At 37.1% G+C, this 15,573-nt stretch overlaps 1 protein-coding gene across 1 annotated transcript in view; it reads right to left on the bottom strand.

The window, feature by feature from the left end:
• The window catches only part of LOC131041592 (outer envelope protein 64, chloroplastic), an 85,089-nt gene that overhangs the window by 27,408 nt on the left and 42,108 nt on the right, over positions 1-15,573 (bottom strand). Inside the window, exons 4-6 of the mRNA XM_057974727.2 lie at positions 11,823-11,948; positions 9,927-10,109; positions 9,627-9,774 (exon numbers count right to left, since the gene is read on the bottom strand). Of these exons, the coding sequence (XP_057830710.2) occupies positions 9,627-9,774; positions 9,927-10,109; positions 11,823-11,948 (457 nt within the window). The remainder of the gene's footprint in view (positions 1-9,626; positions 9,775-9,926; positions 10,110-11,822; positions 11,949-15,573) is intronic.

The raw sequence follows: 15,573 nt of genomic DNA, 5'->3' as shown, positions 1-15,573 counted from the left end.
CTCAGAGACACCATTATCATCATGATATTTGAGGAGGCACTGAAAGGTCTCATGGAAGAAGTACAAATGGAATCACTGCCAAATTTTTTTCAAGATAACCAAGTTATTGTGAGTGATATGATCCATCATCAGCTCCGACCTCCCGAGACTATGCTTGAAGAAGAAAGGCCACCAGAGATTATACTTGATCAGCTAGAGGAGATGTTTGAAGCTCAATCCATCAAGGAGACTCTCATTTTCGAAGATATGCTAACAAAATTTCATGAAGATGTCTGGTTTATGCAAGATATCTCAGTGAAAACAGAGAATGTTGAGCTATTCAAAGGGGCGCTGAGCTTGTTTCAAGAGGACTTTCCAAATCAAGGTCAACATATTGTGAATGCTCGTGGAATAGTTCATCATCAATGGCGACCTCCTGAAGCAACTGGTGACCTCACTTCCAACAATGCAGTCCAATTTGAGCCTGAAATATCCCAGGTTGTCTCTTTCCTTAATCCTAGCCTTGAAAGTTATTATGATTTTGATTATGGGGATTTTGGGAAAACAACTTGCATCTGGATTGATCATGGTCCTAACGAATTACCCCAGTTGATCATTTTAAGTAAAAACTTGCTTGAATATGAGAGATGCATGGTGAGAGCTTGCTTTTCTGTGTTTAAGGATGAATTTGCCCGACTAAGAACCATCACGTTTGCCATGCTCCTGTTGCACAACCTGAGAAATCATGTAAAGACATGTACATATTTCGCTTCCTTGAGTCGTGTTGAGTCTGGGAGTCTTGTATATAGGTTTAGGGTAGTTTTTCCTTCCGTGTGTTTTAGCTTAGAGGTCTTTTGAGTCTTGTTCTTAATTTGCCTTGAGTCATTTGACTCATGATCTTGAGTGGCTCAAGTAGTTCAGTTGTTTGCTTTCTTTAGATAGTTTTCTTTTTGGTGTGCGCTTTAGCTTAGTTTGCTTTTGGGTCAGTCGTTTGCTTTAGTTTAGGTGTCTTGAGTAGGAGCCTCCATTCGTGAGAAAGACGTTTGTGTTGTTGCTCACATCCTGGCAATATCTTGGATCTTATGTTAAATTCATTTCTTAGATATCTATTCATGAAGTGCTTTGAATCTGAGGTTATTCCTCTCCAGCTTTATCATCTGATCAGGACTTGTACTTGACCCGAAAGGGAATCATTTTCTGTGTCTTGATGCCGACATCTGTTGATTACTATATCTTTACACATTAATAGACTTTGAGTCATTATGGTTTTCAGGCAAAGCTGTGATTAGTGAAAAATCTAAAATCTGACTTCAGCACCACCGCAATCCTCAAATGTTAGTAGGCTTCACTGCTTACGAGCCAAAGGAATTGACGGAATGAAAAAGCAATATCGAAAAGAAAAAATGAGAAAATGAAAGAGAAAAATCAAGAAAAAATGAAATGAAATGAAATATCAAAATTGGCTAATGGGAACATATGAGTAACTCCATCGGGGCTATGGACGACCAGCTAGCAATGGAGCAATGTTCGTGAGATTGCGGCGATAACCTCATCGAGACTATAGACGTCTGACTGGCAGCGAGGCTCCATCCAGGATGCTTATGAAGTTTAGATATACAACGTAGCCGATCACAGGAGAACCTAAAACTCATAATTGTCTTGTTGAGAGGAATGAATACACTTGCACACACCTGGCTAATCAAAGACTAAGTGTCTTGATCGGGTTAAGGATTCTCCTTCCATTTTGAGTACATTTTCTAATCTCTTGATAAGTTGGGTTGAATTTTCCGGAGGTTCTAAGTGTTAATTGATTCTTTATCTCTGAAATGTTCAGGAACATTTATTCAAGGTGGTGATAGATGTTGTGACGTATTCACACATCGCCCCATTGCAAATGGGGACCCCTACTTTTTTTGCTTTCTAGGGTTTGCTTTCTAGGTTTTTAGGGTTTTGTCTGTTAGCCTTTGCATTTTGAGTGTCGCCAGGGGGATCACTAGGATGGCAGGCTCTGCTTGAGCTAGGGTGAGTCCACGGGGCCCCAGAATTAGGGTTTCTTTGAAAGTCTTCCTTAGGGCCTGGTTTTGCTCTTGTTGCTAATTGTGTCTTGCTTGGTGAGTGAATATCCTCTTTGAAGGTCTGAGTTAGGTCAAGTTGGTGAGTGATGAAGTCTGGAATGTCATCCTGATCTTCAAATGCCCTGAAATTTGGCTAAGTTTGGAATGTCTTCCTGATCCTAAAATTTGACTCGGTCTGGAAAATTGAAGAATCCTCCAAAACTAGATTTTGCATTATAACTCCTGGAGGTCCGAAACCACTCTCAAACATCCTGACAGTATATATGGAATATAACTTAAAGTATAAGTGACTTTCTTATACTTAAATGTTATATTCCATAAAAGAATCCTAACGGAGAGGCTAAAATGTCAAATTTCGCTCCTGACCCTTCCAAAGGGTCCAAAGCGAATTTCAATTTCGCTCCTGACCCTTCCAAAGGGTCCAAAGCGAAATTTCACAAAGGATCTAAATTCTTCACCTAAGTCATTGAATGGTTGAGCAAATTTGCAAGGATATGGAAGGAAGAGGCCTAAGAAGTCATATTCAAGCCAAGAAAGGGAGGAAAAAGGTGGGAAATGAGCCCAAGTAGGAATTTCGCTCTGGACCTTTTGGAAGGGTCAGGAGCGAAATTCCTACTTGGGCTCATTTCCCACCTTTTTCCTCCCTTTCTTGGCTTGAATATGACTTCTTAGGCCTCTTCCTTCCATATCCTTGCAAATTTGCTCAACCAGAGCGAAATTCACATAACCTTCATCATCTTCCTTGTTGTGGCCAAGTTTTGGACTTCTAAGGCATGGTTGGAGTGACCTTGAGGTGTTCTAGCCTTTGAAAGGAGGTTTGAGGCGATGAAATGGTAAAAATCAACCTAGAATGGAAATTTCGCTCGCGACCCTTCCAAAGGGTCCAGAGCGAAATCCTCATTTGACCCTCTATTTTGCTTAGGACATTGGAAAGACCTTGTTTCGGAGCTAAGTGGCAAATAGACTTGATGGTGATGAGTTGAGGTGAATTTGATCAAGTTTGAAGGTGAATTAAGGCAATGGAGTGTGAAATCAACCTAATTTATGAATTTCGCTCCTGACCCTTCCAAAAGGTCCAGAGCGAAATTCTTAGAAGACACCCTTTCCTTCCTGGATTAGACCAAGGTCTTAGTTTCCAAGGCATGTTGTGAAGGTTTTGATATGTTCTTGCCTTGAAAAGTGATTGAAAGCATTAAAAGATGAAGATTTTGATCTAAGACATGGATTTCGCTCCAGACCCTTCCAAAGGGTCCAAAGCGAAATCCACTTTTCATCCACTTTGCTCTTTGATATGACCAAGTTTGTTGGCTTCTAACGCGTGATGGGAAGGCTTTGATGCATATTTGTCTTTGAGAGGAGGTTTGAAGTGATGAAGTGGTGGAAATCAACCTAGAAGGACAATTTCGCTCCTGACCCTTCCAAAGGATCCAGAGAAAAATCCTTAGTTTGACCCCCTATCTTGCCTAAGATGATGAAAATGACCTTGTCTTGAGCTAATTTGATGATAGATTCACTTAAGTGAGAGGAAAGGAGTTTGAATTCGATCAACTTTGAAGGAGAATTGGATGAAGGAAGTGGGAAACCAACCAAGAACATGGATTTCGCTCCTGACTCTTCCAAAGGGTCCAGAGCGAAATTCTTGAAAACTCCCATTTTCTCCTTAGATGAGGTCAAGACCTTGGTTCCTATTGTGTGGATGCAGGTAGAGTGATGTATATTTGCCTTGCAAAGAAGATTGGAGTCGAAAAGATGAAATATCAAGCCTAGAGTGTGAATTTCGCTCCTAACCCTTCCAAAGGGTCCAAAGCGAAATTCCACAAAACCATTCTTTTTTCCCAATTTTGTGCCAAGTCAAGTGTGGGTCAAGGTGAGATAGGATTGGATTTGTCCTTAGGAATGACTTTGAGTTGCTAGTAATAAATAAATACGAAGGAATTGAGCAAAAACTAGAATTTCGCTCTTAACCCTTCCAAAGGGTCCAGAGCTAAATTCCTAAGATCACCTATTTCCCTTGAAAATCAAGTCAAGCTTTTGGTTTTTATGGCTTAGGGAAGAATGGAGAAACATTTCCTTGACCTTTGAGGTGAGTTGAAGTGGAAGAATGAAGGAATAAGCTCAAGGACAAGGATTTCGCTCCTAACCCTTCCAAAGGGTCCAAACCGAAAATCCTAAAACCTATTCTATCTTCCAAAATGTGTGCCAAGCCAAGCCTAGACCAAGGTGAAAAAAGTTGGGAGATGCCCCTAGGATTTCCCTTGGATGGATTTTGGCCACCAGAAATGAAGATTTTAGGCTAAATCAAGAATTTTGCTCTTGACCCTTCCAGAGGGTCCAAGGCAAAATCCCTTATGGGGCCTGTCCTTGGGAAGGATTTCAAGCGAACTTCATTTTAATTTCTTCTTGTTGGTGATTTAAGGTAGAAAATGTTATGTTGGAATGAATTTATTATGTGTCCTTAATCACCTTTTGGTTTATTTTGCAGATAGAAAAAGACCTGGTCAGGGCAAGGACGATCTCTTCCAGTCCATCGTTATCAAGGGCGTTCCACGGGCAAAAGGGAAGACTCAAGGTGCTGTGAAGCATTGGAAGACTAGGAGTGTTCAAGGAGTTTAAGTTAGCCTCAAGACGTCATTCTTTTACAAGATGACAAAGAAAGGGCTTTGCCAGCACTTCCAGGCGGAGGAGTGCTACCGAAGAAGGAAGACTTGACAATAAGGAAACCTCATCAAGCAAAGGAAGTACATCGTTCATCACATCAGAGATAGAAAAGGATCAACCAAGTCACAAGCGTTAGACAAGGTGGCATCCCAGTCATTATTCCTTCGGTTGGATTGGTCCACCTCAACATGACCAGATTCAATATACCTAATTTACTGGAGGCGGCACAAACTTTGATGTACCTACCCTTGCTTCCTATTGGTCCTCACCCTAGGAATGTAATTTTCTAATTGGCTAAGGAAGTTTGTTGTAACAAACCCTAATTAGGGTTTCTATCTTGTAATCCTAGCCATTGGTTCTAACTCAATCAGAGTCGTTTGTTTGTAAAGGGTTCTCTATATAAAGCCCTAGCTCCTTATTTGTAAAGGTTATAGTTAATAGTCGGTGAATAGTTAGAAATAGTGAATAGTCAGCTGATAGAATAGCAATTAGAGTAGATTAGGAGGACAAGGCAAGAAATTGTTGCCATTGATTATAAATAAACTCCATTTTCATTGAAGTTATGGTGAAGTGTGTTGTTTCTTTGCAATATGCATGGTCTTGTTGAATCTTCGTTTTAGATGATAGGTAATTAACTTGAATGAAAGAAGTTATTGAATGCACTCGCATGGAATCCATCTAGTCCAAACCACTAGCCTTTTGCTGACTGTAAGTGCGCCTTGTGTGGTCAACTGGCATAGAACGAGCTTAATCCCGAGTCTTAACACCTATGTTGTTCATGCATTATCTTGAATGGTGATCAGTATCTGATGGTGTACAATTTGAACATATTTGAAACATCCCTTGGAAGATCGCACTGAGTTGGTGTTGAATTGTTCAACCTGATGGTGAGACCCAGCCCAGTAGGACTCCACCTAGTCATTCATCCATCTTCTCGCATTCTAGGTCTTAGAGTAGACTTCTTGAACCCTGTATCTTTTGCCATTTCTTTATCTTCCAATTAGTAAATAGGACTTGTGATTCGAGCAAATCAGACACTCAGGTCATCAAGTGTAAGTCCCCTTGTGATTCCAGCAAAATCACATCATACCACGAGAAGCTTATCCACACGTAGAGAACATACATATTAGAACCTTGGAGTTACTCCGACTAATCCTTCGGCGAGATCTTCAGTAGTCGGGAAACTTTGTTCAAGAGAGGATAAGGTACCTTTAGGTATTTTATTCTGTGTTCGCATGTGCATGAAAAACACATCAACAGGACCCTGTTGACGACGGGGAGGGTGTGCAAGGCACAACAGGAGGTTGTTGCTAGCTATAAGGTTGCATTTAGAGAGATATTTTCAGATAGAGATATCTAAAGTATTGTCTTGAGCGAGTTTGGCCACTTCACGTCTTCAAAAATTCATGATATTTTCACTCCTCTAGACAAATATAGGAAAAAGTGTTGATGACCGTGGTGTCTACATAATCAAGGCTCAGACTCTTGCAATTAAAATACTCTCTCAAGTATGTATCTATTTTTTTTTCTCGTTTTTTGTCCAACGCTATTATGCTATACAGTATATATTATATTTTATAATAAAATAATTTTATAATTTATGCTTGAAGTTTTGAATTTATAAAATTAAATACTAAATGTTATTCTTCTGCTAGGTGGAATTAGAGTACATACTCCATCCACTCTGTCAAGCACAACCATTTGGGTGCAAAAAAAGAAAGAGGATTTAGTCTATAAACATTTCAACCTTCGCCTCTTGTCACATAAGAAACTTGAATACAATGAGGATGTGAAAAGAATTTGGATCTAACCCTTGAGTGTTGTTATTTAGATGCTACAATTGAGCAGCTTGCGGAAGTCTCTATAGATGAGGTAGCTCTGCACTTAACACAACTAGTGGGAGTGACAATCCAGTTGATTGTGGTTCAAATGAAATTCAACCAAATGTTGGCCTTGATGCATTTGATGAAGAAGAATATGAAGACTATTAAATATTGATTGTAATTTGAATTTTCATTGTGTAATGAAATTTTGAGACTTGAGTATTTTCATTTTTTGTAAATTATGAACATGAGGTATTTAAATATTCTATTTATCGACAATTATGAGGATTACTCTTCTACTTATAATTAAATTTATAATTTTGAACATATATATATTCCTGTACCAATACCTAATGATAAAAATTGTTGTACCACCATAGCTAGGTTTTGATACCCATACCTGAACTAGTAACTTAGATCATCATGGTGACATTTTTAATATAAGAATATATTGATATTTGGTATTTCCAATGAGTTGTGTTTAGTAGTTTACAATTTCAATTGTTATTTCTTATAAAAAAAAATTATAACTAAACTGTCAAGCACAATATTTGCATTCTCGTCTCCCTGTCATGCCCAATTTTGGTCCTTTGTCCCCCCAACCTCAAAATGTACTACTGTGTCACAATCCTAAAACTCCATGGAATTATGGCTGTTTATTAATATAGCCACTCTATTTTATTGTCAATAATAGCTTTAAGTCAAGCACATTGGCCAGCTTCAATCAACATCTCATTACAAGTTGATCTCCTCACTTGTTCCATTAGATGTCTCCCTTTGCAAATGATGACCCTAAGATGGGATCATATTGACATAAAATATTACAATTAACTTCAATCCCTAGTCAAATATTTGTACTTTAGAATGCATGCTGTGATGGTTGAACCAACTATAACAAATAGAAATATATTTTTTACCTATAACAAATAGCATTATATATTTGAACTAACTTGTTTACATATTCCAACATCAGACTGATCTTATATAGAGGTTGTTTGAATATAACTAAACTGCTTATGGTTACATTAACCTCAAAGATAATTGTTTGCTTCGCCAACACCATCATCAAATGAGTTCCACTGATTTGATAAAGCACTTTCCATATTTGTTCAAAAATTGTTAATTTGAAATAAAGATAGTGAATATGAAGGCTACCTATATGCATACCATATTTTCAGATATAGAAAACAGATACAAATGCAAAACTCCCCTTGGTGCTCTGTCATGTAGCTAACACCCTTGAAAGTTAAAACTATGAAATTTCACCAAATTCCCATGAACAATCATCCTTATCAAGCAAGCCTTCCAGAGTTCTCCCTTCCCAGAGATCAGTCTAAGCAGATATAGCTGATCAAGATATATATTCATCTAACTTGTTGACATCAATGCCATTCTCACCTATAGTATCAAATTCATCATCACGAATCACTCTTATTATCTTTGTTTTTCCTTAAGTTGTTTCTTCATGTACTTAGGTCCTTTGCTATTGAACTGCTTAGGGTTTGCCTCTCTCTGTTAATTTTCATTTCTAAAGTGCTTTGTGTTTTAATTACTTTTTCAAAATCTATGACCTTATTTAGGTAGTACTTCTCTAATGTACTTAAATGTATTCTTCAGATTCCAGTGATTATTTTTGGTCATGTACGGATATTAATATAATTTCTTTAGGCTGTTCTTTCTTATACTCAATCAAAAAAAAAATTCCAGATATTGTAAATGTCAATGATAAAACTGATCGGAATTTTAATGTCCACATAGCAAAAGGGTAAGAAATTTTCATTATGACCCATTACGTTTAATGGGTTAAATCATTTCTTCCATCCTCACACCTTAATAACATAATCCCCTCCACGACCCCTCCAACCTGTGCCTTTTCAACTATTTTAAAAAGGTATTGATGTTATTATAAAGGTTATATTATCTAGCAACCTATGGTCTAGTACTAAGGTAGAGAGATTTCCACGATAATCCCAGATTCAGGTCCTATCGGGTTTCTTCTCCACTCATTATGCAGCCAAGTGATCAGCAAGTCCCACGAACACGAGATAAGTAGCAAATTTTGGGTGAATTTTGACAAAATAGAAACAAACAATGTGTTGAATATGGAAAATTCCAAACTTGTGATAATTATGAGTCAAGAAGACCTTGCAAGGAAAACATATAACAAAAAGATTTGCCAATTGGGAATGAGGCTAGTGGGTGAAAAGCAAAAAGAAGTGGATTTTCTCAATAAAAAACCATAAATCCTCCCCCGTTCTGACAAAGTGGTGGAGGTTCTTGTGCGTGTGTGTTTGTAATTCACTTGGCTTGTGATTATTGACAAATATCAATGAGCTCATCATAACAAATTACTACACTGGTAAAGAGTCACCAAATGATGACTTGAGTATTAATATACTCCCACATAGTTAAAGAACCAACAAAATTAAAATTCTTAATAAATGAAGAATTCACTGTAATTCAGTTCTTGGCTAAAAGGATTCCCAATTTTAAAATTACTATATAGCATTGCCATCACATGGTGTTTTCTATTAGTCTAACCAAAAAGAAAAACTCATAGATATCCAGCTTCTCTCTGAATCAAAAGCTTCTAAATACCATACCCTAAAGCAAAAGAAATGTCATCACTACAAAAAATTGGCATGCGAATTGCATTATTGCCACAACACTTCTAAATCTAGCCCTTTGATCCATCCCCAAGCTTTCCTGCATAAAGCACAGTACATACTCTGACTGTATCCTTGAATGAACACATTTGTCCACACATTATGCCTTGGATACTATCTCTTTTGTCATTAAGTCTCAAAGGAAGTTCCTAACACCATTATATTTATAAGATGGAGTGGTTGTTTCACCTGGTCTTTGGCCAGGAGTGCACATTTCCTGGCAATGACCATGATGACTAGTGCATATCTAATTTGTAAATCCAAACTTAGCTGGGAGGCAGATCTTAAAACTCCAAACCAGCATGTTCACTTGCCCTGAAATATATGGTTCAAGAACTTGCCCTACACTAGTCTTTACAGACAATCTTTTCCAAAAAATGAAATATGAACATCACAAAACAAGCAATCAAGCATAGCTACCATACCTCTGACAAAGACGGAATGCATTGCATAGAGCCTTCAAATCAGAAATGCTATCTCCACCATTTCTGCTTTCTTCAGTTTGAAAATATTTCAGGCTAGGAACTTTATCGGCAATATATTTCCCAATATTCATGTGATTAAGGACTTGTCCTAGCCATATCAAAGAAGATAAAAAGTAAGAACACCAGAACTCAATGTTTACTCCAATTAGACACAATTTCCTATTTCTGTGCTAGGAAGACAAGTTTTCCTATAGATGTTCCTGCCAATACAAACAACTTCAAGAAAACATAATTACATACGTCCAAATAATTTTTCAGTTGACTGAATAACTATGGTCACAGTCTGACCACTAGGAATATTTGTAAGTTGAAAGCAATCATCTGCAATTATAACACGGCTTGGTTTTCTGGATTCCATAAGTGGCAACTGTAATAGTGTATGACCAACAAGGTGCAGAATATTTGGATCCCTTGCAAACCAGCCTGCATCAGTTGATACATCAGAAACGCAGTACAGTTAGAGGATAGCTCCACTAAACTTGTGTTTGTAATAGGTATTAGCCAGAGTTAAAGATAACCAAGTATTAAAATATGAATTTAATGACTATGTTGGTATTCAAAATTAATAACGTGTGAGGTAAAATTTATAGAACCACTGCCTTGACAAAACATAATCCAGATACTCCACTATGTCCTGCTGAATGTTCAAGGCATTTTTATTTGCAGCTAATTTGAAAGTTTGAAACCTTGGTTGAAACATTTGAAATGGAAATTTCATGAATCTCTCATTTTTTAAGAATTGAATAATATGCAACTCTTAATAGCTTATTTGTAGTTGTTACTTTTGTAACTTCTATCCGCAGTTGCCAGAAATGAGAAATAGGAAACACAACGGCTATGCCCATATGATGGAAAAGCAGGTCAAGAAGGCTTCTGCATGAAACAAACATAACTGTATTCACATACACAATACTAATGCATATAACGGATACAACTTTTTTCAATTATTCACCATACATGAGTGCATACCTAAAGGTCAAGACATTATACATGACCATCAAGATTCATGAAAAAGTCATCTGCACAACAAATTATTGCATATCAAATCAGTACAATAAAACCTTGGCATTTCTATGAATATTTAGAACTTAAAAATTTAAACTATATTCAATGGGGACATGTCCCTAGCCCCCAGCCCCATGTCCCCCGTTGCCATCCATCCCCACTGCTGTACTGGGGACACAGGAGTGGCAGTGGACGTCTCCTGTCCTCTAGGTAAATCAGGGATTTGTTCCCTTTCTTTTATTTATATTTTATATTTTCTCTGATATGTTACTAGAGAATAAGCCAATCTTCCAGTTTCCCTTGCGGTTATATATTAATGTGAAATCCAATTCTACAGTATGTGTGTTTGTATACTACTGTCCCTAAACATTCAAAAATTTGGCACATGCATCAAATGCAAATTCATAGACAGTCAATTATTATCTATATGCAAATCCCCCATTGAATCTTGTATGGTGTTCATACTTGCAAATTTTGTATAGAGTTTTAGTCTAAGGTTAGTTTTAGCTTTAGTCAGGTCTCAAAGAGCTTTCCCTTACAATTTAAAGAACGGTTCTACTGTATGCGCTGTTCCATTTTGTGTTGTTGCAAAATGGAAATGCTAACACCTGGCAATGTAGTCTTTTTATGACTGGTTTTCTAAAATGATGTCAATTTGCAGAAATCCTTGTCATCTCATGTCCAGAAACTTCCCAGTTGCTTATCACTGCACCATCCTAGCTTTGATTAATTGGCATTTTCAAATTTCGAAACAATCCTCTGTGGACTTCATAGTATATCATCTCCAAACTGTTATTAATCAGAAGGGAAGAGGTATGATCTTGAGAGGCATACAGATCAGAAGAAGCCACTTCCATTACCAATTATCGCACCGACAAAACTGGATGGAACAGAATGATCCCTATCCCTGTTTGATTCCTCTGACAGATTTCATGAAGATTATGAAAGTTAGTGTTTTTAATGCAAACAGAAGAAGAGGTCATTCATCCACTTATTTCAGATACCAACCTGAAAGACAAAGAACTAAAGGTACCCATTAAATGTTAATGCTTAACTGTAACCAAAATAATCTCCAAACAAACAAAGTAGGAAAACTGAGAAGGAATATCATATATCTGTTTAATTTCATACCAACAGTATCAAAACTCTGAGCCATTGGCACAACACCAACAGTGGAAAGAGCTCCATGAGAAGGGCGGAATCCTAAAATGCCACAATATGCAGCAGGCACTCTCACGCTACCACCTGTATCAGTACCTGCAAAAGAAAGTCAAGAAAATATTAACAGCAGTAAAGGCATTATAAGGATTTCCAAAAATTGTCATATCAAAAATGAAATATTTTTCACAAAGGTATTCTCATCTCTAAAACCAAAAATACTTACACAAATATAGGAAGAGATCAATCACAGAAATCCATTTTTCCTTTCCGATTGCTGAGCTCAACAATTTGGTCTAAGAGCCAAAACCCTCATGACAATTTTTGAGATATTCTTGAAATTCAACAGTAATACAATCATTTAGAGTAATACAACATAATATCCAATTTTGGAGTCATCAGTGCTGGGAATGCAGAACCAACTAGATTCCATTTTGAGCAGAATGTTTAGCAGACAATGAACCAAATTTCAATGGTAGAATGCCTTGGCTATTTTGTCTTCTCATTCATCCTTACAACAGGATGAACATTCTCAAAGTGCCATAAGGTCTGCTGACCATTCATCCCATGCCTCCATTAGCTCTAGTTGTTCCACCAGTTCAGGATTGCCAGTTGGTCCTTGTGTGTCTAACTCTAACCTTGCTGCTATATGGATGATGATACAACTGAGGAAGACAAGGAAGTGTTGGAAACTTTGCTGAGAGAACCAGTGCAATCATGGGCACAGGCATTCAGTTTCCTCTAGTGAATCTGTCAATGTGGTGCCTTTATACCAAGAGATTGATTCAAAAAGATAGTGATGGTGATAACAGGCATGCCGCCAAATGTAAAGTTTGTCTTTGAAAGGGCGAGACAAATTTGTTTAGAAATCCAGCACAATCAGGGGTGAGGAAACTCATTTTTTCTCTGGTGAACCTGTTAATGTGGTGCCTTCTACAAAGAAGTTGATACAAAATAATACTGTCACCCCTACTGATGGTAAAGGCACGTGTTATCTCTAAACCTTGCATTTGTAGCATGCCAAGTGCATTGGACAGGTTTGGTTTATGGAAGACACTGATTGTACTTGATGGAGGAATTTCAGACTATTGCAACACTTTTCTCATTCTTCAAACTAAACATTTCATTATGTCCTTCTAGTACAACATGGTAGGAGCCGTTAGAGATCGGGCTCCCAGTTAACATTCCACCCAAGTACCAGCTCAAGTTTGTTCCACTGATGTGCCTCAAGTTGCAGGTGAAGATTTGGCTTGAGATGAAGACCCTGTTCCTGCTGATGACTTTGCTACCAACAGTGTTGTCTAATTATATTGCTGTTAAACACTAATACTTTTGTGGTTCAGCTTTAGCTGATTTTGGTTTAAAACTGTTTCTTTGATGGATTAAACTGGGTTACATATATATTGGCATCTCTGACTCCAATTGATTACAAAAAGTTGAGTAAGGATACAACTATACCAGAATTCACCTTCATCTAAGCTGCCATGACTAGGGGATCCATTCCATAAAAGTCACCAAGGATCGAACCTGACCTCACCATATCTCCAGGGATTTGAAATCTTGGTGAAAAGTGTAACAGCATATTTCTCACCAATTGGCTTGTCCCCTTCAATTTGGTTTAAAATTTTGATACTTAAAGTCTTTTCAATATGCAGTTCATGTATTTTTACTAAGCCCAAGCTTGGGGCATATATATTTTTGCAGACTTTCCATCTGAATGTTAAAAAATAAAATTAATTTCCAAGCAATATATGTTAAGACAGTCATTATTATATTTTCGTCTAACATACTTTTAGTCTTTTAGATGTATAAAAAGAATACCATTTGATGCATTCTGGTGACAACTTGATTCATAAAATATAAGTATTCTTATCTATTTTTTAAAATCAGACACAAAGTGAAGGATTGTTAGAATATAGCCTGGTTCATAAATTCCTAAGGAAAGCAATCAAACAGAAATTATCCTATTCAAACAGTTGCACTTGACCAAGTGGATCCAATTCCGTTCAACTGAAGAACTTGCAACTTGTTGATTTTGCATAGAACATTTAGTATTTAATTTTTTAAGTTCAAACATAAATATAAAATTATATTTTTATAAAATATGATATGTAGCATCATAGCATCAAATGGAAAAATGAGAAAAATAAAAAATAGAAAGATACATACTTGGGAGAGCATTGTAATTACAAGAGAATGCAAGTAAATGAAGCCTTGACTATGCAGATACCACCACTCGTTAGCACTTTTCCTATATTTGTCTAGAAGAGTAGAAACATCATGAATTTTTTAAGATATGAAGTGGCCAAACTCGTTCAAGGAAATAATTTATATCTATATCTGAATATATCTTTCTAAATGTAGCCTTATAGCTAGCAGCAACCTCTCCATCCCTATATGGTGGCAACCTCCTTGGTAATGAAAGTACCTCTTTGCTATGATATTTTGGTGACAAAGAAAATGCTAAGGGACGTATGGGGGTGGTCATTTTGTTCCAAAGGTCAATGATAATCTTTTGCAGAATTTTGAATTTTTTTTATGTTTGGTCATGTTCCTTGGCTTCTATGATTGTTGTTATTTTCTCCACCATGGAGTCCCTGACTCCCTACCAACATAAATTTCACCCAAACATGGGCAATTAGTATCAACATACCTAATCATGCTCATGATGGGCTTAGCGAAATTCAAAACATATTCCACATGAGCCCACCACTCATCATCTAGGATCAATGCTTCGACTTTTTGGGCTCTTTCTATGCTTGATTACCTCCATACACTCCACGGGCTATCGACGACCATAGAACTCAAGGCCTCTTGCACATTCACAAGTCATCTTTAGATGATTGTGTGAGATGCAAATTGAGTTTCCACAACCTAACATGGTATAAAAAAAAAATACATGTCACATATCAACAATAGAAAATTAAAACTGAAAAATATATTAAAAACTAAATTTGAATTACCTTCAACAACTTCAACTTGGAGAAGTCTTGAAGATGCCTTGTGACATGTGATGATTAGTCACAAACATTTGGATCTCCTCACCCCCTATGTTGACGAGCACACACTTATACTAAGCGGGGGGGTTGAATCAATATATGACAATCTTTTACTTATTAAAATTTAACAACTAGGAAATATAAGATTTATGTGGAAACCCTTTCAAAAGAAAACCACAAATAAAGATTGCTTGGATCTATCGTCCAAATCCAGCCAAAAATGAAATACTCTTACAAATCTTTGTAGGCACCAAAACATTAGAGATACCAATCTCCGCTACAAAGACCAACTTAGAGAGTGTTGGTGTACGTGTTATCAAATACCGAACATTAGAATACGATACCCAAAGTTATTCTATCCTCTCCTGAAAAATCACCGCTTATCATATGGTGATTCCAAGGTCTATATGTGCGAACAAGCGACTTTAGTGGGATAGCTACTTGGATAGTGTATGCTGAAAATCTCAAGGGGGACTTACGATTACAAATGTCTTTCAATCTTTTGGACTTAGATAAATTTGTCAATTTCAGGCTCTCTCTTTTTTTTTTTGGATTTTCCGAGATTTAGGCTTTCAAAAAGGGGAAAAGGGGATTGGGTTAAGAAAGCTGATCTAAACCTACGAATTTTGGAGCCGGTATTAACTAGGTGTTCTCGAGAAACCACACTTTGCTTCGCCACACTAAGGACAACTACACAAAGTGGGTGCAATCTTCAATGGGTTGTG

This window comes from Cryptomeria japonica, chromosome 8 (genome assembly GCF_030272615.1).
Source record: "Cryptomeria japonica chromosome 8, Sugi_1.0, whole genome shotgun sequence".
Classification (NCBI taxonomy): Eukaryota; Viridiplantae; Streptophyta; class Pinopsida; order Cupressales; family Cupressaceae; genus Cryptomeria; species Cryptomeria japonica.
Note: the sequence above shows the minus strand (reverse complement) of the source record. Positions and strands in the feature narration are given on the sequence as shown.